The sequence below is a fragment of the Pseudophryne corroboree genome, chromosome 5 (assembly GCF_028390025.1).
Source record: "Pseudophryne corroboree isolate aPseCor3 chromosome 5, aPseCor3.hap2, whole genome shotgun sequence".
Lineage (NCBI taxonomy): Eukaryota > Metazoa > Chordata > Amphibia > Anura > Myobatrachidae > Pseudophryne > Pseudophryne corroboree.
This window is the reverse complement of record NC_086448.1, coordinates 795,651,413-795,678,093: the sequence shown is the minus strand read 5'-3', so window position 1 is coordinate 795,678,093 and position 26,681 is coordinate 795,651,413. Positions and strand designations below refer to the sequence as shown.

Genomic DNA, 26,681 nt, shown 5'->3' with positions numbered 1-26,681 from the left:
GATTCGGCATACAGGACTGGGTCCTGGTGACCACGGATGCCAGCCTTCGAGGTTGGGGGGCACTCACACAGGGAAGAAACTTCCAAGGACTATGGACAAGTCAGGAGACTTCCCTACACATAAATATTCTGGAACTATGGGCCATTTACAATGCCCTGAGTCAGGCTAGACCCCTGCTTCAACACCGGCCGGTGCTGATCCAGTCAGACAACATCACGGCGGTCGCTCATGTAAACCGACAGGGCGGCACAAGAAGCAGGATGGCGATGGCAGAAGCCACAAGGATTCTCCGATGGGTGGAAAATCATGTGTTAGCACTGTCAGCAGTGTTCATTCCCGGAGTGGACAACTGGGAAGCAGACTCTCTCAGCAGACACGACCTCCACCCGGGACAGTGGGGACTTCATCCATAAGTCTTTCAAATGATTGTACACCGTTGGGAAAGGCCACAGGTGGACATGATGGTGTCCCGCCTCAACAAAAAGCTAAAAAGATATTGCGCCAGGTCAAGGGACCCTCAGGCGATAGCTGTGGACGCTCTGGTAACACCGTGGGTGTTCCAGTCGGTGTATGTGTTCCCTTCTCTGCCTCTCATACCCAGGGTAATGAGAATAATAAGAAGGAGAGGAGTAAGAACTATACTCATTGTTCCGGATTGGCCAAGAAGAGCTTGGTACCCAGAACTCCAAGAAATGATCTCAGAGGACCCATGGCCTCTGCCGCTCAGACAGGACCTGCTGCAGCAGGGGGCCTGTCTGTTCCAAGACGTACCGCGGCTGCGTTTGGCGGCATGGCGGTTGAACGCCGGATCCTGAAGGAAAAGGGCATTCCGGAGGAAGTTATCCCTACGCTAATTAAAGCTAGGAAAGAAGTGAGCGCAAACCATTATCACCGCATATGGCGAAAATATGTTGCGTGCTGTGAGGCCAGGAAGGCCCCAACGGAGGAATTTCAGCTAGGTCGATTTCTGCACTTCCTACAGTCAGGGGTGACTCTGGGCCTAAAATTGGGTTCCATTAAGGTCCAGATTTCGGCTCTAACGATTTTCTTCCAAAATAGAACTGGCTTCACTGCCTGAAGTTCAGACTTTTGTTAAGGGAGTGCTGCATAGTCAGCCCCCGTTTGTGCCCCCAGTGGCACCGTGGGATCTCAACGTGGGGTTAGATTTCCTGAAGTCGCATTGGGTTGAGCCACTTAAATCCGTGGAGCTAAAATACCTCACGTGGAAAGTGGTCATGCTGTTGGCCTTGGCGTCGGCCAGGCGTGTATCAGAATTAGCGGCTTTATCATGCAAAAGCCCTTATCTGATTTTTTTTTTTTATATGGATAGGGCGGAATTGAGGACTCGTTCCCAATTCCTTCCTAAGGTGGTATCAGTGTTTCATGTGAACCAACCTATTGTGGTGCCTGCGGCTACTTGGGACTTGGAGGATTCCAAGTTACTGGACGTAGTCAGGGCCCTGAAAAATATGTTTCCAGGACAGCTGGAGTCAGGAAAACTGACTCGCTATTTATCCTATATGCACCCAACAAGCTGGGTGCTCCTGCTTCTAAGCAGACTATTGCTCGCTGGATCTGTAGCACGATTCAACTTGCACATTCTGCGGCTGGACTGCCGCACCCTAATCTGTAAAAGCCCATTCCACAAGGAAAGGGGCTCTTCTTGGGCGGCTGCCCGAGGGGTCTCGGCTTTACAATTTTGCCGAGCTGTTACTTGGTCGGGTTCAAACACTTTTGCAAGAGTCTACAAGTTTGATACCCTGGCTGAGGAGGACCTAGAGTTTGCTCATTCGGTGCTGCAGAGTCATCCGCACTCTCCCGCCCGTTTGGGAGCTTTGGTATAATCCCCATGGTTTTTACGGAGTCCCAGCATCCACTTAGGACGTCAGAGAAAATAAGATTTTACTCACCGGTAAATCTATTTCTCGTAGTCCGTAGTGGATGCTGGGCGCCCATCCCAAGTGCGGATTGTCTGCAATACTTGTTTATAGTTATTGCTTAACTAAAGGGTTATTGTTGAGCCATCTGTTGAGAGGCTCAGTTATATTTCATACTGTTAACTGGGTATAGTATCACGAGTTATACGGTGTGATTGGTGTGGCTGGTATGAGTCTTACCCGGGATTCAAAATCCTTCCTTATTGTGAAGGCTCTTCCGGGCACAGTATCCTAACTGAGGTCTGGAGGAGGGTCATAGTGGGAGGAGCCAGTGCACACCAGGTAGTCCTAAAGCTTTCTTTAGTTGTGCCCAGTCTCCTGCGGAGCCGCTATCCCCATGGTCCTTACGGAGTCCCAGCATCCACTACGGACTACGAGAAATAGATTTACCGGTGAGTAAAATCTAATTTTCTCTAACGTCCTAAGTGGATGCTGGGGACTCCGTAAGGACCATGGGGAATAGCGGCTCCGCAGGAGACTGGGCACATCTAAAGAAAGCTTTAGGACTATCTGGTGTGCACTGGCTCCTCCCCCTATGACCCTCCTCCAAGCCTCAGTTAGATCTCTGTGCCCGAACGAGAAGGGTGCACACTAGGGGCTCTCCTGAGCTTCTTAGTGAAAGTTTTAGTTTAGGATTTTTATTTTCAGTGAGACCTGCTGGCAACAGGCTCACTGCATCGAGGGACTAAGGGGAGAAGAAGCGAACTCACCTGCGTGCAGAGTGGATTGGGCTTCTTAGGCTACTGGACATTAGCTCCAGAGGGACGATCACAGGCCCAGCTTGGATGGGTCCCAGAGCCGCGCCGCCGGCCCCCTTACAGAGCCAGAAGGCAGAAGAGGTCCGGAAAATCGGCGGCAGAAGACGTCCTGTCTTCAACAAGGTAGCGCACAGCACTGCAGCTGTGCGCCATTGCTCTCAGCACACTTCACACTTCGGTCACTGAGGGTGCAGGGCGCTGGGAGGGGGGCGCCCTGAGACGCAATAAAAACACCTTGGATGGCAAAAAAATGCATCACATATAGCTCCTGGGCTATATGGATGCATTTAACCCCTGCCAGAATCCATAAAAAAGCAGGAGAAAAGTCCGCGAAAAAGGGGCGGAGCCTATCTCCTCAGCACACTGGCGCCATTTTCCCTCACAGCTCCGTTGGAGGGAAGCTCCCTGGCTCTCCCCTGCAGTCACTACACTACAGAAAGGGTTAAAAAAGAGAGGGAGGCACTAATTAGGCGCAGTATTAACTATACAGCAGCTATAAGGGGAAAAACACTTATATAAGGTTATCCCTGTATATATATATATATATATATATATATATATATATATATATATATATATATATATATATATATATATATATAGCGCTCTGGTGTGTGCTGGCAAACTCTCCCTCTGTCTCCCCAAAGGGCTAGTGGGGTCCTGTCCTCTATCAGAGCATTCCCTGTGTGTGTGCTGTATGTCGGTACTTTTGTGTCGACATGTATGAGGAGAAAAATGGAGACTGAGCAGATTGCCTGTAATAGTGATGTCACCCCCTAGGGGGTCGACACCTGAGTGGATGAACTGTTGGAAGGAATTACGTGACAGTGTCAGCTCTGTATAAAAGACAGTGGTTGACATGAGACAGCCGGCTACTCAGCTTGTGCCTGTCCAGACGTCTCATAGGCCGTCAGGGGCTCTAAAGCGCCCGTTACCTCAGATGGCAGATATAGACGCCGACACGGATACTGACTCCAGTGTCGACGGTGAAGAGACGAATGTGACTTCCAGTAGGGCCACACGTTACATTATTGAGGCAATGAAAAATGTTTTACACATTTCTGATAATACGAGTACCACCAAAAAAAGGGGTATTATGTTCGGTGAGGAAAAACTACCTGTAGTTTTCCTGAATCTGAGAAATTAAATGAGGTGTGTGATGATGCGTGGGTTTCCCCCGATAACAAGAAAAAATGTTATTGGCATTATATCCTTTCCCGCCAGAGGTTAGGGTGCGTTGGGAAACACCCCCTAGGGTGGATAAAGCGCTCACACGCTTGTAAGGGCTCTACCTTCGCCTGAGATGGCCGCCCTTAAGGATCCTGCTGATAGAAAGCAGGAGGGTATCCTAAAAGGTATTTACACACATACTGGTGTTATACTGCGACCAGCAATCGCCTCAGCCTGGATGTGCAGTGCTGGGTTGGCGTGGTCGGATTCCCTGACTGAAAATATTGATACCCTAGATAGGGACAGTATATTTTTGCCTATAGAGCATTTAAAAGATGCATTTCTATATATGCGTGATGCACAGCGGAATATTTGCCGACTGGCATCAAGTCTAAGCGCGTTGTCCATTTCTACCAGTAGAGGGTTATGGACACGTCAGTGGTCAGGTGATGCGTATTCCAAACGGCATTTGGAAGTATTGCTTTATTAAGGGGAGGAGTTATTTGGGGTCGGTCTTTCAGACCTGGTGGCCACGGCAACAGCTGGGAATTCCACGTATGTACCCCAGGTCGCCTCTCAACATGAGAAGACGCCGTATTATCAGGCGCAGTCTTTTCGTGGACAAGCGGGCAAAAGGTTCCTCATTTCCGCCCCGTGACAGAGGGAGAGGAAAAAGGCTGCAGAAATCAGCCAGTTCCCAGGAACAGAAACCCTCTCCCGCCTCTGCCAAGCCCTCAGTATACGCTGGGGCTTTACAAGCAGAATCAGGCACGGTGGGGGGCCCGTCTCAATGAATTTCAGCGCGCAGTGGGCTCACTCGCAAGTAGACCCCTGGATCCTTCAGGTGATATCTCAGGGGTACAAATTAGAATTCGAGACGTCTCCCCCTCGCCGTTTCCTAAAGTCGGCTTTACCGATGTCTCCTTCTGACAGGGAGACAGTTTTGGAAGCCATTCACAAGCTGTATTCCCAGCAGGTGATAATCAAGATACCCCTCCTGCAACAGGGAACGGGGTATTATTCCACACTGTTGTGGTACCGAAGCCGGACGGCTCGGTGAAACCGATTCTAAATCTAAAATCTTTGAACACTTACATACAGAGGTTCAAATTCAAGATTGAGTCACTCAGAGCAGTGATTGCGAACCTGGAAGAAGGGGACTACATGATGTCTCGGGACATCAAGGATGCTTACCTTCATGTCAAAATTTACCATTCTCACCAAGGGTACCTCAGGTTTATGGTACAGAACTGTCGCTATCAGTTCAGACGCTGCCGTATGGATGGTCCACGGCACCCCGGGTCTTTACCAAGGTAATGGCCGAAATGATGATATTCCTTCGAAGGAAGTGAATTTTAGTTATCCCTTACTTGGACAATTCCCTGATAAGGGTAAGATCCAGGGAACAGTTGGAGGTCGGTGTAGCACTATCTCAGGTAGTGTTGCGGCAGCACGATTGGATTCTCAATATTCCAAAATCGCACCTGGTTCCGACGACGTGTCTTCTGTTCCTAGGGATGATCCTGGACACAGTCCAGAAAAAGGTGTTTCTCCCGGAGGAGAAAGCCAGGGAGTTATCCGAGCTAGTCAGGAACCTCCTAAAACCGAGCCAAGTCTCAGTGCATCAATGCACAAGGGTTCTGGGTAAAATGGTGGCTTCCTACGAAGCAATCCCATTCGACAGATTCCACGCAAGAACTTTCCAGTGGGACTTGCTGGACAAATGGTCCAGGTCGCATCTTCAGATGCATCAGCGGATAACCCTGTCACCAAGGACAAGGGTGTCCCTCCTGTGGTGGTTGCAGAGTGCTCATCTTCTAGAGGGCCGCAGATTAGGCATTCAGGACTGGGTCCTGGTGACCACGGATGCCAGCCTGCGAGGCTGGGGAGCAGTCACACAGGGAAGGAATATCCAGGGCTTATGGTCAAGCCTGGAGACATCACTTCACATAAATATCCTGAAGCTAAGGGACATTTACACTGCTCTAAGCTTAGCAAGACCTCTGCTTCAAGGTCAGCCGGTGTTGATCCAGTCGGACAACATCACGGCAGTCACCCACGTAAACAGACAGGGTGGCACAAGAAGCAGGAGGGCAATGGCAGAAGCTGCAAGGATTCTTCGCTGGGCGGAAAATCATGTGATAGCACTGTCAGCAGTATTCATTCCGGGAGTGGACAACTGGAAAGCAGACTTCCTCAGCACGACCTCCACCCGGGAGAGTGGGACTTCACCCAGAAGTCTTCCACATGATTAAAAACTCGACAGGTATTGCGCCAGGTCCAGGGACCCTCAGGCAATAAGCTGTAGACGCTCTGGTAACACCGTGGGTGTACCAGTCAGGGTATGTGTTCCGTTGTGTGTTATAATTTGCAACAATTTAAATGTTGCAATACTGTAGTGCAATACCTGTAAGGAAAAGGATTAGTAATGTTTACAGCTCCTTTAGTGTTTGTTTTCAGTCCTGCCGGATTTTTCTATAAAACCGGCTCCTTATCCCGTTGAAATCTCTGTGCGGGGTGACGGTTACCTTATCTTTCCCTATACTACCCACCTTGTGTTCAGCAGTGGTGGGACGAGATCTTTATTCCAAGCGGTGAAGTGTTTTTCCTCTTCGTAACCGCTGCTTGTCTCTGTTGTCCCGTGCTGTGCTGCGGCGGCTGCTCGGAATCCCGGCTTGTATTGCGGGGAGGAGACAGGTTGTTTCTTCTGTGCGCTCCGTTTCCAGTGTGCCGTGCTTTGCTGCTGCGGCCGCTCGGAATCCCGGCTTTTGAGACGGACGGGAGAGATGTTGTTTCTTATTTGCACTCTTGTATAGCTAAGAGTGCACGGACCGAAATCTTCCAACGCGTTTTGGACTGCACGTCCTTTATCGAGGATGTCACTGGTTTAGCCTATCTTCTTTTTCTAACATATCTTCTTTTTTTTAACATAGTGTCCATTTAAATTATTTTTTATTCAGGGCAGCTAAAACACTTAAATCCCGGCAACAGCGCGGTAATTCTCATTTTTAAAAGGGTATGTGTTCCCTCCTCTGCCTCTCATACCCAAGGTACTGAGATTGATAAGATGGAGAGGAGTAAGCTCTATATTCGTGGTTCCGGATTGGCCAAGAAGGACTTGGTAACCGGAACTTCAAGAGATGCTCACGGAGGATCCGTGGCCTCTACCTCTAAGAAGGGACCTGCTCCAGCAAGGACCCTGTCTGTTCCAAGACTTACCGCGGCTGCGTTTGACGGCATGGCGGTTGAACGCCGGATCCTGAAGGAAAAAAGGCATTCCGGATGAAGTCATCCCTATCCTGATCAAAGCCAGGAAGGATGTAACCGCAAAAACATTATCACCGCAATTGGCGAAAATATGTTGCGTGGTGCGAGGCCAGTAAGGCCCGACGGAGGAAATTCAACTGGGTCGATTCCTACATTTCCTGCAAACAGGAGTGTCTATGGGCCTGAAATTGGGGTCCATTAAGGTTCAAATTTCGGCCCTGTCAATTTTCTTCCAAAAAGAACTAGCTTCAGTCCCTGAAGTTCAGACGTTTGTAAAAGGGGTACTGCATATACAGCCTCCTTTTGTGCCTCCAGTGGCACTTTGGGATCTCAATGTAGTTTTGGGTTCCAAAAGTCACATTGGTTTGAACCACTTAAATCTGTGGAGTTAAAATATCTCACATGAAAAGTGGTCATGCTGTTGGCCCTGGCCTGGGCCAGGCGCGTGTCAGAATTGGCGGCTTTATCCTGAAAAAGCCCTTATCTGATTTTCCATTCGGACAGGGCGGAATGGAGGACTCGTCCTCAGTTTCTCCCCAAGGTGGTTTCAGCGTTTCACCTGAACCAACCTATTGGTGGTGCCTGCGGCTACTAGGGACTTGGAGGCCTCCAAGTTGCTAGACGTTGTCAGTGCCCTGAAAATATATGTTTCCAGGACGGCTGGAGTCAGGAAATCTGACTCGCTGTTTATCCCGTATGCACCCAACAAGCTGGGTGCTCCTGCTTCTAAGCAGACTATTGCTCGTTGGATTTGTAGTGCACATTCTGTGGCTGGCCTGCCACAGCCAAAAATCTGTAAATGCCCACTCCACAAGGAAGGTGGGCTCATCTTGGGCGGCTGCCCGAGGGGTCTCGGCTTTACAACTTTGCCGAGCAGCTACTTGGTCAGGAGCAAATACGTTTGTAAAATTCTACAAAATTGATATCCTGGCTAAGGAGGACCTGGAGTTCTCTCATTTGGTGCTGCAGAGTCATCCGCACTCTCCCGCCCGTTTGGGAGCTTTGGTATAATCCCCATGGTCCTTACGGAGTCCCCAGCATCCACTTAGGACGTTAGAGAAAATAAGAATTTACTTACCGATAATTCTATTTCTCATAGTCCGTAGTGGATGCTGGGCGCCCATCCCAAGTGCGGATTGTCTGCAATACTTGTACATAGTTATTGTTACAAAAATCGGGTTATTATTGTTGTGAGCCATCTTTCAGAGGCTCCTCTGTTATCATGCTGTTAACTGGGTTCAGATCACAGGTTATACGGTGTGATTGGTGTGGCTGGTATGAGTCTTACCCGGGATTCAAAATCCTTCCTTATTGTGTACGCTCGTCCGGGCACAGTATCCTAACTGAGGCTTGGAGGAGGGTCATAGGGGGAGGAGCCAGTGCACACCAGATAGTCCTAAAGCTTTCTTTAGATGTGCCCAGTCTCCCGCGGAGCCGCTATTCCCCATGGTCCTTACGGAGTCCCCAGCATCCACTACGGACTATGAGAAATAGAATTATCGGTAAGTAAATTCTTATTTTTTTTACAGTGCAAAACCACAATGCTGGTTTAAATCTTAGTGCTGAATCACCCAAATCCTGGCACCTTGCAAACATTTGGGGCGGTGTTGGTGCTTTTTCCTTTTTGAGCTGTTATTTATTTAGGTTATTAGCTTGTTTATTTGCCATCAGGTTAAAAAGATCTGCAACCTCCCCCTTCCCCTCTTTGGGTGTGTACACACGGTGAGATCCTTGCTATGCCCGATTTTTACTTGCGATTTCCCCTGAACTCCCCAGAGCCCAGATAGCACAGATTTTGACTAACTTTTCTTGAGATATGGACCATGTGTGCTTACGATTTTGGCTTATGTGACATTTTGGGTTATGTGAGATGTCATTGATATGCGAGATGAACTAGTACACCGATCTAGCAGGGATTGACTTGCCTGCACAGTCTATCTTTTCTTGCGATGCCGACCTGGCGGGACCGCGCATCGGGATCGCAAGGTGACTTTCACCTTGCGATCTGCACTAACTTTTCTTGAGATTTTGACTATATAGTCAAAATCTCAAGAAAATATCTCACCGTGTGTACACACCCTTACAGGTCTTCTGTATCTTGATGATCAATGTTCTCCTGAATGTTGCCCTAGATTAAAGCCTAGCGGTTTCATTCACATTCAGTAAGCCTTTCCCAGAAAACCATGCATGGTTACCAGCAGAATGCTGTGGTCTGGCGTATGCCCGTCTCGGGGGCCGAAACAAACTCTTAACAATTTTAATGCAAAGATAAATTTGTTGATCGCTAAGCTAAATGAGAGGAACGCCAAACAGTAATTTCAGATAAGTCAGCGAACATTTTCCTTGTGTGGCGGGGTAATACGCAACGTATCACTGCATTTAAACAAACCTCAAATGAATCTTTCATCAAAAGCAAATGAGCTATTCGTAACGTTCTACTTGGTTTCCAAGTCAATATTTTAAATTAGATCTTGCCCTTGGAGAGACCTAATGTTTCTGTAAACTTATAATACTGCTGGGGAAAGAGATGGAGAACAGTCTAATTTCTGTACAGAAGAAATTGGGTTGAATTGGACTAACAAAGGTATACAAAGTCCACCTTCAGATGTCTGTTATATATTGACCGCATTATGGGGGTCATTCTGACCTGATCGCTCGCTGACGTTCATCGCAGCGAACAGGTCATAAGTGCGCATGCGAGACAGCCTAGCGATCGCCTCTGCCTGATTGACAGGGGCAGAGGCGGTTGCTGGGCAGGAGGGGGCGGCACGGCGGCGTTTAGCGCTGTTTTGTGGGCGCAGTCTGGCCAACGCAGGTGTCGGACCGCCGCCCCCCCCCCCCCCCCCCCCCCCGCATGTCAGTGCACAGCTACGATCAGGTCAGAATGATCCCCCAATATCTTCCTTCATCTTGTACCAAACACCTATGTTTTTCCAGCATTCTTCTGTGCCTCTCAGCCATATTTCTCTATCGTCCTAGTGGATGCTGGGGTTCCTGAAAGGACCATGGGGAATAGCGGCTCCGCAGGAGACAGGGCACAAAAAGTAAAGCTTTTCCAGATCAGGTGGTGTGCACTGGCTCCTCCCCCTATGACCCTCCTCCAGACTCCAGTTAGATTTTTGTGCCCGGCCGAGAAGGGTGCAATTCTAGGTGGCTCTCATAAAGAGCTGCTTAGAGAAAGTTTAGCTTAGGTTTTTTATTTTACAGTGATTCCTGCTGGCAACAGGATCACTGCAACGAGGGACAGAGGGGAGAAGAAGTGAACTCACCTGCGTGCAGGATGGATTGGCTTCTTGGCTACTGGACATCAGCTCCAGAGGGACGATCACAGGTACAGCCTGGATGGTCACCGGAGCCTTGCCGCCGGCCCCCTTGCAGATGCTGAAGTAAGAAGAGGTCCAGAATCGGCGGCTGAAGACTCCTGCAGTCTTCTAAAGGTAGCGCACAGCACTGCAGCTGTGCGCCATTTTCCTCTCAGCACACTTCACACGCAGTCACTGAGGGTGCAGGGCGCTGGGGGGGGGCGCCCTGGGAGGCAAATGAAAACCTATTAAAAGGCTAAAAATACCTCACATATAGCCCCCAGAGGCTATATGGAGATATTTAACCCCTGCCTGGATTCACAAAATAGCGGGAGACGAGCCCGCCGGAAAAGGGGCGGGGCCTATCTCCTCAGCACACGGCGCCATTTCCTCTCACAGCTCCGCTGGTCAGGACGGCTCCCAGGTCTCTCCCCTGCACTGCACTACAGAAACAGGGTAAAACAGAGAGGGGGGGCAAATTTAATGGCAATATTTTGATATATATAAAGCAGCTATAAGGGAGCACTTATTATAAGGCTATCCCTGTCATATATAGCGCTTTTTTGGTGTGTGCTGGCAGACTCTCCCTCTGTCTCCCCAAAGGGCTAGTGGGTCCTGTCTTCGTGTAGAGCATTCCCTGTGTGTCTGCTGTGTGTCGGTACGTGTGTGTCGACATGTATGAGGACGATATTGGTGTGGAGGCGGAGCAATTGCCAAATATGGGGATGTCACCTCCTAGGGGGTCGACACCAGAATGGATGCCTTTATTTGTGGAATTACGGGATAGCGTCAACTCGCTTAAGCAGTCGTTTGACGACGTGAGGCGGCCGGACAATCAATTAGTGCCTGTCCAGGCGCCTCAAACACCGTCAGGGGCTGTGAAACGCCCTTTGCCTCAGTCGGTCGACACAGACCCAGACACAGGCACTGATTCCAGTGGTGACGGTGACGAATCAACCGTATTTTCCAGTAGGGCCACACGTTATATGATTTTGGCAATGAAGGAGGCGTTACATTTAGCTGATACTACAGGTACCACTAAACAGGGTATTATGTGGGGTGTGAAAAAACTACCTATAGTTTTTCCTGAATCAGAAGAATTAAATGACGTGTGTGATGAAGCGTGGGTTGCCCCTGATAAAAAGCTGATAATTTCAAAGAAATTATTGGCATTATACCCTTTCCCGCCAGAGGTTAGGGAGCGCTGGGAAACACCTCCTAGGGTGGACAAGGCGCTAACACGCTTATCTAAACAAGTGGCGTTACCCTCTCCTGAGACGGCCGCACTTAAAGATCCATCAGATAGGAGGATGGAAAATATCCAAAAAAGTATATACACACATGCAGGTGTTATACTACGACCAGCTATAGCGACTGCCTGGATGTGCAGTGCTGGGGTAGTTTGGTCAGAGTCCCTGATTGAAAATATTGATACCCTGGACAGGGACAATATTTTACTGTCGTTAGAACAAATAAAGGATGCATTTCTTTATATGCGTGATGCACAGAGGGATATCTGCACACTGGCATCACGGGTAAGTGCTATGTCCATTTCGGCCAGAAGAGCTTTATGGACGCGACAGTGGACAGGCGATGCGGATTCAAAACGGCATATGGAAGTTTTGCCGTATAAAGGGGAGGAGTTATTTGGAGTCGGTCTATCAGATTTGGTGGCCACGGCTACAGCCGGGAAATCCACCTTTCTACCTCAAGTCACTCCCCAACAGAAAAAGGCACCGACTTTTCAACCGCAGCCCTTTCGTTCCTTTAAAAATAAGAGAGCAAAGGGCTATTCATATCTGCCACGAGGCAGAGGTCGAGGGAAGAGACAGCAACAGGCAGCTCCTTCCCAGGAACAGAAGCCCTCCCCGGCTTCTACAAAAGCCTCAGCATGACGCTGGGGCTTCTCAAGCGGACTCGGGGACGGTGGGCGGTCGTCTCAAAAATTACAGCGCGCAGTGGGCTCACTCGCAGGTAGATCCCTGGATCCTGCAGATAATATCTCAGGGGTACAGGTTGGAATTAGAGACAGATCCACCTCGCCGTTTCCTGAAGTCTGCTTTACCAACGTCCCCCTCCGAAAGGGAGACGGTTTTGGAAGCCATTCACAAGCTGTACTCTCAGCAGGTGATAGTCAAGGTACCTCTTCTACAACAAGGGAAGGGGTATTATTCCACTCTATTTGTGGTACCGAAGCCGGATGGCTCGGTAAGGCCTATTCTAAATCTGAAGTCCTTGAACCTGTACATAAAGAAGTTCAAGTTCAAGATGGAGTCACTCAGAGCAGTGATAGCGAACCTGGAAGAAGGGGACTTTATGGTATCCTTGGACATCAAGGATGCGTATCTCCACGTTCCAATTTACCCCTCACACCAGGGGTACCTCAGGTTCGTTGTACAAAACTGTCACTATCAGTTTCAGACGCTGCCGTTTGGTTTGTCCACGGCACCTCGGGTCTTTACAAAGGTAATGGCCGAGATGATGATTCTTCTTCGAAGAAAAGGCGTATTAATTATCCCATACTTGGACGATCTCCTAATAAGGGCAAGGTCCAGAGAACAGCTAGAGATGGGATTAGCACTATCTCAAGAGGTGCTAAAGCAGCACGGATGGATTCTGAATATTCCAAAATCCCAATTAATGCCGACAACTCGTCTGCTGTTCCTAGGGATGATTCTGGACACGGTTCAGAAAAAGGTTTTTCTTCCCGAGGAAAAAGCCAAGGAGTTATCCGACCTGGTCAGGAACCTCCTAAAACCAGGAAAGGTGTCTGTACATCAATGCACAAGAGTCCTGGGAAAAATGGTGGCTTCTTACGAAGCAATTCCATTCGGCAGATTCCATGCAAGAATTTTCCAAAGGGATCTGTTGGACAAATGGTCAGGGTCGCATCTTCAGATGCACCTGCGGATAACCCTGTCTCCAAGGACAAGGGTATCTCTTCTGTGGTGGTTGCAGAGTGCTCATCTATTGGAGGGCCGCAGATTCGGCATACAGGATTGGATCCTGGTGACCACGGACGCCAGCCTGAGAGGCTGGGGAGCAGTCACACAAGGAAGAAACTTCCAGGGAGTGTGGTCGAGCCTGGAAAAGTCTCTTCACATAAACATTCTGGAACTAAGAGCAATCTACAATGCTCTAAGCCAGGCGGAACCTCTGCTTCAAGGAAGACCGGTGTTGATCCAGTCGGACAACATCACGGCAGTCGCCCATGTAAACAGACAGGGCGGCACAAGAAGCAGGAGTGCAATGGCAGAAGCTGCCAGGATCCTTCGCTGGGCGGAGAATCACGTGATAGCACTGTCAGCAGTGTTCATCCCGGGCGTGGACAACTGGGAAGCAGACTTCCTCAGCAGACACGATCTTCACCCGGGAGAGTGGGGACTTCATCCAGAAGTTTTCCACATGCTAATAAACCGTTGGGAAAGACCAATGGTGGACATGATGGCGTCTCGCCTCAACAAAAAACTGGACTGGTATTGCGCCAGGTCAAGAGATCCGCAGGCAATAGCTGTGGACGCGCTGGTAACACCTTGGGTGTACCAGTCGGTGTATGTGTTTCCTCCTCTGCCTCTCATACCAAAGGTATTGAGAATCATACGGCAAAGCGGAGTAAGAACGATACTAGTGGCTCCGGACTGGCCAAGAAGGTCTTGGTACCCGGAACTTCAAGAGATGGTCACGGACGATCCGTGGCCTCTACCTCTGAGAAGGGACCTGCTTCAACAGGGTCCCTGCCTCTTTCAAGACTTACCGCGGCTGCGTTTGACGGCATGGCGGTTGAACGCCAGATCCTAAAAGGAAAAGGCATTCCAGAAGAAGTCATTCCTACCTTGATTAAGGCAAGAAAGGAAGTCACCGCGAAGCATTATCACCGCATTTGGCGGAAATATGTTGCGTGGTGCGAGGATCGGAGTGCTCCGACGGAGGAATTTCAACTGGGTCGTTTCCTACATTTCCTGCAATCAGGATTGTCTATGGGTCTCAAATTGGGATCTATTAAGGTTCAAATTTCGGCCCTGTCAATATTCTTCCAAAAAGAATTGGCCTCAGTCCCTGAGGTCCAGACTTTTGTCAAAGGAGTACTGCATATACAGCCTCCTGTGGTGCCTCCGGTGGCACCGTGGGATCTAAATGTAGTTTTAGATTTTCCTCAAATCCCATTGGTTTGAACCACTAAAAAATGTGGATTTGAAATATCTCACATGGAAAGTGACTATGTTACTGGCCCTGGCTTCCGCCAGGAGAGTATCTGAACTGGCGGCTTTATCTTATAAAAGCCCTTATTTAATTTTCCATTCGGATAGGGCAGAGCTGCGGACGCGTCCGCATTTTCTCCCTAAGGTGGTATCAGCGTTTCACCTGAACCAGCCTATTGTAGTGCCTGCGGCTACAAGCGACTTGGAGGACTCCAAGTTGTTGGACGTTGTCAGAGCTTTAAAAATATACATTTCAAGGACGGCTGGAGTCAGAAAATCTGACTCGCTGTTTATACTGTATGCACCCAACAAGTTGGGTGCGCCTGCTTCTAAGCAGTCGATTGCTCGTTGGATTTGTAACACAATTCAACTTGCACATTCTGTGGCAGGCCTGCCACAGCCTAAATCTGTTAAGGCCCATTCCACAAGGAAGGTGGGCTCATCTTGGGCGGCTGCCCGAGGGGTCTCGGCATTACAACTCTGCCGAGCAGCTACGTGGTCAGGGGAGAACACGTTTGTAAAATTCTACAAATTTGATACCCTGGCAAAAGAGGACCTGGAGTTCTCTCATTCGGTGCTGCAGAGTCATCCGCACTCTCCCGCCCGTTTGGGAGCTTTGGTATAATCCCCATGGTCCTTTCAGGAACCCCAGCATCCACTAGGACGATAGAGAAAATAAGAATTTACTTACCGATAATTCTATTTCTCGGGAGTCCGTAGTGGATGCTGGGCGCCCATCCCAAGTGCGGATTATCTGCAGTACTTGTACATAGTTATTGTTAACTAATTCGGGTTATTGTTTAGGGAGCCATCTTTCAGAGGCTCCTCTGTTATCATACTGTTAACTGGGTTTAGATCACAAGTTGTACGGTGTGATTGGTGTGGCTGGTATGAGTCTTACCCGGGATTCAAAATCCTCCCTTATTGTGTACGCTCGTCCGGGCACAGTACCTAACTGGAGTCTGGAGGAGGGTCATAGGGGGAGGAGCCAGTGCACACCACCTGATCTGGAAAAGCTTTACTTTTTGTGCCCTGTCTCCTGCGGAGCCGCTATTCCCCATGGTCCTTTCAGGAACCCCAGCATCCACTACGGACTCCGAGAAATAGAATTATCGGTAAGTAAATTCTTATTATTTATAGCATCTGGTTTCATTTTACCCTGAAAGGCCTTGTGTATCTGCTTAGAACACTGCAAGCTTGGGCCCAGATTTATCAAGCCTTGGAGAGTGATAAATTGAACAGTGATAAAGTACCAACCAATCGGCTCCTAATGGTCATGTTACAGGCTGTGTTTGAAAAATGACAGTTAGGAGCTGATTGGTTGGTACTTTATCACTGTGCCTCTACAAGACTTGATAAATATGGGCCTTAGTCCCATGCAAACTAAGAATGTGACCTGCGCCTGAATGAAACCTACAGATGCACTTTTTTAAGATCTTAAGATGTCGTAAAATGTTATTCCATATACAGGAACAACTTGTCTTTTATATTCAGTTACTAGTATCTGCAGATGAACCAACAGTATTGTGAATAGGTTGCAAGATACAAAGAGGGCAATTTAATTATCTGCAATGCTGGCGATTTTATCTTTTTTTAATTATCCTATAAATTTAATTGTGAGCAATTGAACTGCAACCATAGCGTCTTGGTTTGTATGGATTTCACTAAATTTCTGTTTTTTATTTTTCTGTTCCTGCAGGTGTGTTGAGCAATTGCTAACCCTATGCGGAGTCGGGAGAGCCTCCAAAATTCAACCTGGATGATCTGTGGCATTTAACCTCTCCACTGTTTACAAACACTTACTTTTTTTTTTTTTGGACTAATTATTTGGATTCATTTGCTGCTAGACATCTAGCAACCTGTCAACATGGCCAGTAAAAGAAAGTCTACGACACCGTGCATGGTACGGGCCAGTGAGGTTGTGGACCAGGATGACCAAGACATTGACGTTTTAGGCGGTGGTGATGCTCCTGCCGCATCAAGCACAGAGACGAAGAATGACTGGGCTGCCGATAAAGAGAAGGCCGTTGAGGACTCTGAAGCGGTGGAGGAGAAACCACCCCCTGAAACTCAATCTAAAAAGCTCCAAGGTGGCTACGAATGCAAATACTGTCCTTACGTAACACAGAATCTCAACGAGTTTACAGAACACGTGGACATGCAGCACCCAAACGTCATTCTCAACCCCCTCTACGTTTGTGCTGAATGTAATTTTACAACCAAAAAATATGATTCTTTGTCTGAGCACAATTCAAATTTCCACCCGGGAGAGAGCAACTTCAAATTAAAGCTGATGAAACGCAATAATCAAACCATTTTAGAACAATCAATAGAGAGTGGCGCAGATGTGTCAAGCACCCACGAGAACATGGACACTGATGACATGTCCGGAATTTCCATAAGCAAAATGCCCATCATGAAACTGGGAAGAGGCCGTTCGGATGTGAAAAAGAGGAGGGCTGAGGAGTCCTTCCTTGATAACCAGTTTGGAATTAACACTTCTCTCCCAGATACGAATGGAATTTCTAATGATTCTTTAACTCATGTCATGCCATCTGTTCAACTTCCACCCAACATTAACCTCCTCCCAAAAATCCCGGTACCCCTGAACAGCAACAAGTATAATTCGGCTCTTGACACAAACGCAACCTTGATCAGTTCCTTTAATAAGTTTCCTTACCCAACACAGGCAGAGCTGTCTTGGTTGACTGCGGCCTCTAAACATCCTGAGGAACAAATAAGAATTTGGTTTGCTACCCAAAGACTGAAACATGGCATAAGCTGGTCTCCAGAAGAGGTAGAAGAAGCAAGGAAGAAAATGTTCAATGGGACTATACAGTCTGTTCCACAAACTTTCACTGTCGTCCCGGGCCCGTTGACAACTACAGCTAAAATTGGACAGCCTATTATACAGACCGCTTTGCCGTGCCAAATTCTTGGCCAGACTGGGCTGGTCTTCACTCAAGTGACAAACACCCCTACGGTGACGGTCCCTTCAGTCCATTCGTTTTCCAGCAATGCTACCAGTGCCCCTAGTCCAACCCTGAAGCGCGCCTTACAAAGTCCACACGAGGCTACAGAGTCGAAACGTCAAAGCACTGGACAGACGCCATCACCATCCACCCCCAAAATGAATGTGCTCTCCAGCTCTCGGCATGAGCGGAAAAAGACCAACGAGCAAATATCTCTTCTGAAAGCAAGCTTTGTACTTAGCCAATTCCCTGACGATGCAGAAGTTTACAGGTTAATAGATGCTACTGGGCTGTCCAGGAGTGAAATAAAGAAGTGGTTCAGTGATCATAGGTATAGAAGCCAGAGAGGTATTGTTCATATTACCAGTGAAACTATCGCTAGAGACCGTCTGTCGTCCAGAACTCGACGCCCTTACCATTATAGAGAGTTGGCAAATGCCAAAGTTACATCGATTACAAACGAGCAGCTTGAGTGTCTTGAAAACAGTTTTCAGAAGAGCTCCTTTCCAACTCAAGCTGAAATGGACCAGTTACGAGGAGATACGAAGTTATCAAGAAGAGAGATAGACTTGTGGTTTTCAGATAGAAGGAAGATTAGGGATTCCATGGAGCAAGCCGTTTTGGATTCAATGGGCTCAGAGACCATAAACGATGGACTTGTCAACGGCACAGCTGCCCAGTCTGGTAACTTATCCAGTTCTTGGTCTCCACCTTCAACAGAGTGCAAGACTAAACAGGAGCAGCTCCATCTGTTAAAAAGTACTTTTGCCAAGACACAGTGGCCGTCGCCACAGGAATATGACCAGCTAGCCGCACGAACCGGGCTCGTTAGGACGGAAATAGTAAAGTGGTTCAAGGATAACAGATGTGTCCTCCGGACTGGAAGTTTAAGGTGGATGGATCAATACCGGAAACAATATGAACGTGCCCTAGAAGAGAGGAGGAAGTTCGTAAAGATGGTGGCCGCCACAAAAATGGGTAGAGACATTCTTACATGTTATTTCCAGGAGTACAACCAGTTACACGAGGAAGACATTGAATTGCTTGTGAATAAGTCTAAAATGGGTTCAGATCAAATTAAGGAGTATTTTGCAGAAATGCATGAACAAGCGGCTTTAAATCAGCTGGAGAATGTCGATCAAGATGATAAGCTTGATACAGAGAATGAGTCAAAGGACTGGAACAAGTCTTCTCCTGGAGATGAGGAAGCCATGTCTGATGGTGCTGATAGCGGTAGCCAGACTGGACAGGACACCCAAGATGAGACGGCCGATTATGAATTTGAAAGTGCACCTAAAGACGACTTGTGCGTCTAACCAGGTAATGGTGGCTCAGAGTAGCTCCAGTCAAGGATTTACGTTGTTGTTGTTCTGTATTGTTCTTGTTATATTAAAAAAATAATCATTGGCAGGAAGTGTCCGTTTGGAGGTGTTAACAGGGTGATTATGGGGAGGGGTTGGGGAAACGCAGGCGTGCCATGGCAGTTTTTGGGACTGTGGATCTGCTGATGGCTGCGAGCTCGCATGTGTACACAGTTGAGGTTTTTGATGGTTCCGGTGACCGTCTCTTTTTTTAATTTCTTGGCAGCAGCCTCACTTGCTGACATTAGCAGCTCTGTAGCCTAGAGATTCGCAATTACATTTGCATACAAACATGAATTAGTCCCACAAAAACATGCAAATGCTGCAGCCATCTGGATTTGTAATGAGCCCACCACCGGCGGCTTCGTGAGTCCCAGCGCCTGTGTAGAAAGATGCAATGTCGGTCACAGATCAGTCCATTATCGATCTTCAGAATAGCCCAGTGTTCGTGCAATATGGCCTCAGGAAGTAAGGCGCAGGAGGCACTGTTACTACATACAAGGTCACACATACAAGCTGAGATATGCCTCTAAAACGGTTATGACGCACCTGCGTTTTTGGCGCCTCTTCCTGTAACTGTCCCCAAGCGGTCCCTGACTGTCAATTACTTTGCAAATAAACCCTCCCTGCGACCACAGCCGCATGACCATTCCGCCACATGCTCAGTGCGACTCGGACGTATGCGCAATCGAGTGATGAACTACAAAAACATTGGGTTGCGTAAATCTCTGAATCGGGCCCTATACCCCATTATGTAAGGAGGTCCCCTCCCATTGCCACCACTAGTACATCACAGGTGGGGAGGCATTTGATATGCTGGCATACCGACAACTATTCTCCCTCTTGGGGGGTCCACGACACCCCTGGAGGGAGGAAAAAATAGCGTGGCGCGCACTGCTCTATTGCGCTCGCCCCGCTGTCAGCATGCCAGCGGTCAGGACCCCGGCGCTGGGATCCCGTCAGCCGGCATAACGTAGTAGACCCCACAGGTGTTGTGTTTTGAAATGGATTATTGGAAACATGTGAGCAAGACCCTCTGCGCTCTCTGCCTGCTAGCAACAAGTACTGTTTTATTACTGTGTTTTGCAATTGTAAAGCACAACAGAATATTCTAGCGCAGTGGTTCTCAAACTCTATCCTCAGGACCCCACACAGGTCATGTTTTCCAGGTCACCTGACAACTGCACCGTGTATCACTAACTGTCTCATTTTAAAAATCCCATAGTGGACCTGGAAAACATGAACTGTGGGGTCCGGAGGATGGAGTTTGAGAACCTGTGCTCTAGCGCTATATAAACATTAATAGATGGGTTGTCTCAGCATCACTTTTTAGTGTTTAAAAATAATAATTTCTATGTTCAGTGTATTAACTGGTTCCCCCCCTCTCCTTTTCAGATCTAAGGACTTTCAGAAAGCATGGATTCCTTTCCATTTGAAGATAATATAGAGATATATTTTCCTACTGTTAATATCAAAATGTGCTGGTTTTGTGCTCAGCCAAGATGGCCCAATGCACTAGTCTTGGATTCTAAAACTGAAAAGTTCTTTAATTGCCAAAGAACTAAATCCTATGAGACTTTGTACATTTTCCAGCCCATTTATTCTGTACTGGAACAGTTTCAAGTATCGGAGATGCATTGAATACCTGTGTTTTTGTTTGGCAAATTCATTTTTCTTTTAATTAAATTTTACATTGTTTAGAATTAGTAACCACTAAGTTGTCTGAATTGTTTTCCCTTTAGTTGAGTGTGTGTATATATAGAACATATATTTTACCTTTAGTGGTACAGCTATGTGACTATGGGACCACTGCCCTTTTGGGATCAGGTTGGACCTTGGCCACTGCGGAAATAGTGGAGTAAGGGAAGGGAAATTAGAATTCAGATCAAATATGTGTACGAAGGAGGACAGAAGGCCTCAGGGTTTTGATGTTATCCTAAGTGGACAGAGTCTTAATGGATATTAAAACTGAGGTTTCCCCCGGTGTCTTTAGGTTACCCGAATATGGCGAATCGAAAGGGTTGCTGAGGATGTGCATAAAATAGGATTTTTTTTTTTCTAATTTCTCGTATTTTATTTTTATTTTGTTTAATTATGTTTTGGTATGTATAAATGTATCTAAAAGCCGTGAGCACAACTAAAATTGTTTTGGGTTTTTTATTTTTTTTATTTTTGGTTAGGTATAGTTTATATATATATATATATATATATATAGTACCACTATTCTGTGAGTGCACTTCCCGATTTTTTTTTTTTTTTTTTTCCTCCTGTTCGCCCCCCAATCTCCCGAACGTACATGGTGGAATAATACATAGTTGTTTTGGAAAACATACTCATTTCAATACACTGCACAAATACGCTAGGATGTTTAAATAAATCTAAACTTCTTAAAAAACAAGATCATTTAAATTAAAGCATTTTTTTATTGTTTTATTCAGTGCTAGTTACATACACCCTTCCCCCCCTTTTTTTTTTTTGTACAATTTCATAAATTACTGATTTTGGACACGCAAGTTTATTTTAATTTTTCTTTTCTTTTTTTAACTGTTTTTACATGGTTAAGATAAATAGGAAAATTTGGAATTTATAAAACGCCTACGTGTTTGGTATATTATTTCTTCTGCCCTGTTGTATAAATCTGCTAATTTACAGTTGATAGAATGCATTTTTATACCAGCTCCAGAGATGCTGCAATAGTTTCATTTAAAAAAAAAAAAACTTTTTTTTTTTAGTTGCATGAAACTTTTTTTTTTTCTCGTTAAAAAATCATAGCCATGTTTTTAACGCTTCGCAACGGAGTGTTTTCACCCCCCTGTTCTGAGCCTATTTTGTGTTTTTTTGTGGGGGTTTTTTTGTGTTTTTTTTGTATTTAACATTTAGAATTTTCCAAAAATCCTTTGATTTCGTTATACCTCCTCACACTGTAAATGAATTGTACTCAAATATGGGATAAAAACTTTTTTTCCTATTGAAACGGCAAGAAAATAATCTGAAATAAAACTATTTTTGTTTATATTACTACCAAAAATAAATATTTTGTGGTTCTCGATTTAGCATTGATCCACATTTTCAAAACTGCAAAAAGCAGGCATCTACGCCAAGGTTTATAAATGCACGCTTAAAGGCGCTAGCGCAGTGTGTGTGTGTGTTTTCTGACTTGGGGTATCCTATTAGCCCCGATAATTTTTTAGCTGGAAAAAATGATACTTTTTTCACGAATTTAGCACGATGGTGAGTCTTGGGCTACTGTATTAAGGCCCCTTTCTTTAAAATTTTTTTGCATCAGAAAAGAAATTCAGTTTGCGGACGATAACACATGTGAACTGGGATATGTCCCTGGCGGCCGGGATCCCGTGGTCTAGATGCTAACCTCCGGGATTCCGACCCTGGGCGTTACAGCCCTAACCAGTGCTGGGTGCTTGTAGGACCTACTCATCAGCTTTCCACCAGCGGCATTTACAGATGGGACTAGATTTAAGTTTAAAAAAAACAACGTACAGCCTTGCAACCTGTACTAAATCTCCTTTCTTTCCAATAAGAGTTCTTTTGTGGTGGGGTTTCCTTCTGCTCCCCCTTATTTACCAGGATGTCACATACAGATAGGGCTTCTCCAATCACCATTAGCAGCTCTCGCTGAAAGTCTTAGAGCAGGAGTGGGGAACCTCAGGCCCGCGGGCCGTATAAGGCCCGCAGAGCCACTTGATCCGGCCTGGCTCACCTAACTGAGGGAGATACTGGGCGCCCGCTGAGATTTTGTTACAAGCAGGCGCACGGCTTCTTTACCTCAGCAGCTGCCGGAGGCAGGAGTACACTTTGTGTGTGTGTAAGTGGTGCTAATAGGGGGCATATCTAATAGGGCATATTTAATGGGGCATAACTAGTGACTGGGGGCATATCTACTGGGGCATAACTGACTGGGGACATAACTACTGGGGGCATATCTACTGGGGCACAACTACTGGGGACAGGCTAATTTTTTAGTTGATAATGTTTGTATGGCCCCCGAAGGATTTTATAGATATCCAAATGTCCCTTGGTAGAAAAAAGGTTCCCCACCCGTCTTAGAGCAATGGTGTCTAAAAATCTTGGTGTACCGTTGTTTAGTTTAGAATTCCCATATAAAGAGTATGCTAACACTGCAATATACTGTAGGGTAGTAATCCTACAGCCTGCTCTCCCTTACAGTGAACAGGTCTTTACTAGGCTATAGGTGAGTATGGTTTCCCTTGTTGTGTTGGATGTCCTGCGTCTGGCCCTGGGTATAGGTAAAATAAATCTAAATCTTCAAACTTAGTTTTGGATATATTTATACATATTAAATGACCACTCGGTGCCAATTTTTGTCAACCTAACCATATTTATTTTTGGACATTTTTTCGTCATTGCAAAGGTAGTCTGTGTCCGAAGGTTTTCCTACTGGTATTGGAAAAGTAACTGAAATACCTTATACAGAGTGTGTGTGGCCTGTGTACACTCTTTCAAAGCAGCACCATCCTTCCACAAGTCATTGATCTGCCACCTGGTTGAAGGTGGTAGAAAGTGCACTATCTCAGGCATCGCTGCAGACTATCCCACAAGTGCTGGATTGGTGCCAGCGAGGAAGTTATGGCACGTGGATAACTCCAGCATCATATTAATCATTGACTGGACAGCTGCTGTGTGGGCATGGTATGGTCATTGTAGAAGATGCCCCATAAGAAAAGACATAATGGAAGATGGTCACTTGGTACCATTAAATAGTGATAAGCATTAACCTAACCTTCACAGAGAATTCATGCACCAAAACAGTGCCAAGTAACCTTTCTCTTCAACATTATGGACTTAGTTTGGGAATAATTGATGGTGCGCTTCTCTTGGTGCCATGTGTACTTGTGCAGAACATTTATGACCTGTACAATGGTCTTCTGCCGTAACTCAGTAGAGAATTGCCTGTGCTCTTTCCACTGCTGAACTTGCAGACGGAGTGTGTGTGGAGCCGTTTCAGCGCTTTAACATGACAGATATCCTACTCGATGCGGTTACTTGTCTACCAACCGGTACTTATTACAGCTTTGTACACGGGGCTGTAATAAAGAAGGTACAGTGAGGCTGGTTGGCGTCGAGACCAAAACTTGGACTGGAGGGTTCCTGCAGAAATGGCTAAATTGTGTAGGCTGTCCCTGTGCTGGCAGCTTCCGTGGTGTGCATCACTTGTACAAGGAATGGCCTACAGGTCTGAGTCTATAGATTCCTGCAAGTGTCATACCCCTCAAGCCATCACCGGTCAGCAGACTTCCCTAACTGCCCCTGAATCTTGCATGCCAATCATGCCTCGCACACATGCCATCTGACTTTTCTACATGCACTTTATATGCCCATCAGTTCCTAATGCTTGCCCCTTACGATCTCATGCCTACCCAACCACCCATTATGACAGTCATACCTCCCCCACTTTACAACTGGACCACGCAGATTTCTGTGGCCCAGAGGAGGGAGAGCACACTGCTCATCCTCCTACGGTGTGTTGTGTAACACCACCTCCCCCCATCCCCCCCCCCCCCCCTGCGTATTGCGCAGCGGAGCGCCTGGACTATGGCACTTGCCTGCTCCCAGCCTGTCTAATCTCTGGATTGTCTGCAGCTGCAACCCACTTTTTAAAGAGACACGTGTTGTCCACCTCTGTCTTATCATTTATTTATATAGTTCCACAAGGGTTCCGCAGTGCCTAACAAATGAGCAAAATATGAAAACCATGCAGAAAATATACATGGTTTATGAACATTGGTGTATTAGCGGTCATACCACTGAAATGTGCTGCAGGCTGGCAGAAACTATTGTACAAAGTAGATGACCGTAAGAGAAGGATAAGCACGTGCGGGAAAAGGGCCCTGCTCGTGATCTTACATTCTAAAGGGGAGGGGCAGACAGACGGGTGACACAGATGGGGTAGACAGCGTGGAACAGAGGGTTAGGATGAGATTTGGCTGGGTTTGAGGAATAAGTGGGTCTTGAGAGCCTGTTTGAAGTTTTGTATAGAGGTAAAGAATCTGATAGAGGGAGAGAATTCCAGAGAGAAGGAGCAGCACAGGTAAAAGCTTGGAGGTAGGAATGGGAGGAAGTAATCAGTAGGCAGTGCATTTGTGGGGTGAAGAGGGCGGGAGTGTGGAGGGAGATGAGGTCAAAGATGTAGATGGGAGAGAAGTGGGTGAGGGCTTTGTAAGTGAGTGAGAGAAGCTTGAATTGGATTGTGAAGGGCTTATAGGAGAAGGGAGGCAGATGTATTATGTTTGCCTTCTACAAATTACCATAAACGTAGGTATAGTTGAATACTTGGCATAAAAATAAATAAATAAATGACGTCACTTTATTCTGCAGGTCCCCAAAGCTTGATGCCTAAGACAGCTGCCTCGCCCCTGCCAAGACGATACTGTAAAATTAGAACACCAGATGTGTAACATCATATTTATCTGATTCATTTTAGCAGTGGGGGAAAAAAGCAGCATGTTATCTCTATCTCTGCTGTGGGCTACAGCAGTACGCAATCATCTCAGTGACAATTCTGTGTGACTTCCACATCGAGAGACACTGATGAATAAATACAAGTTTTATCTTTTTTTATTTATTATAAAAATATATCACATACAGTAGTACCTGTCTGAAGATTCTACTCTCTTTGTGCGGTGTTTTAAAATCAGCAACTGATTATATAAATACACTTGATTTAAAAGTGACATCTTTCAGCAGATGATGAAGAGGCCAGCTGGGTGGAGGGGACTGGTTAGATTTGCCCTTATACAAGTATTGTTAAATGTTCTTTGTTAGAGAGTGTACCTAATCAAGTGTATGAATTAGGCAGGCACTTGTATTTATAAAATATAAATTTTTCTGGGCTGCATGTTTTATGATCATTTAACCTCTAAGAAAGAATAATTATAAAATGCTTCGATATTTAAGATCACTTTGTAAGGGGTTAACAATAATGATCTTTCCAGCAAAAATTACTTTCTGCAGTTCCCATGGCGCATCGCTAGGTGGCACTGTTATGTCACTTTGAATAGCAAAGCATTGCACTGAATATTTTTCTGATTTGCAAAGCCATTTTCACAGCTGGCTGCATACAGTAGATCTTCCCCACAATGTAAGGAGGCTGTTTCTGTGTGTGGGGTGGGGGCAGGGCTTAAAGTGGTCCTGGAGAGGTGGTGGAACTCATTTACTCTACCACCTCCCCTCCCCCCACCCACATTAAATAGATCCAGTGCTAGTGTTTTCTGCACCCCATGCAAAATATAAATTTGTGCCCTACTTCCTATACTTTATAAAGGGACATTGCTCTCACAAAGAAGCAGCATGGTCACACAGTAGTACTCCCAATTCAAATTACACCACACAGTAGCCCAATGTTATTCACATTACACCGCATGTAGTGCCTCTGATTCATATTACACCACATAGTAACATAGTTAATGAGGTTGAAAAGAGGCAAAATGCCCGTTAATGTCCCTTATTATGTTCACATCACTTGGTAGTGCCCTTTATTCACATTGTGCTACACAATGGTACCATTTATACACGTTATTCCTCACAGGAGTACCCCTTATATACAGTGCTCCATGTGCACAATTCCAACAGTAGTAGTGCCCCTTATACACATAATGCCCACAGAAGTGCCGCTTATACACAATCTGCCCACAGTAGTAGTGCTGCTTATATAGAGAATACCCACAGTAGTAGTGCTC

The 26,681-nt window shown here is 46.5% G+C and overlaps 1 protein-coding gene across 5 annotated transcripts in view; it reads left to right on the top strand.

The window, feature by feature from the left end:
* ZHX2 (zinc fingers and homeoboxes 2) overlaps positions 1 to 20,679 on the top strand; it is a 115,143-nt gene extending 94,464 nt beyond the window's left edge. For all 5 annotated transcript variants that reach the window (XM_063924443.1, XM_063924441.1, XM_063924444.1 and 2 more), the window contains 2 exons: positions 16,333 to 18,925; positions 20,362 to 20,679. In XM_063924443.1, the coding sequence (XP_063780513.1) occupies positions 16,501 to 18,921 (2,421 nt within the window). In that variant the 5' untranslated portion in view covers positions 16,333 to 16,500 and the 3' untranslated portion in view covers positions 18,922 to 18,925; positions 20,362 to 20,679. The remainder of the gene's footprint in view (positions 1 to 16,332; positions 18,926 to 20,361) is intronic.
* Positions 20,680 to 26,681: the final 6,002 nt, after the last annotated feature.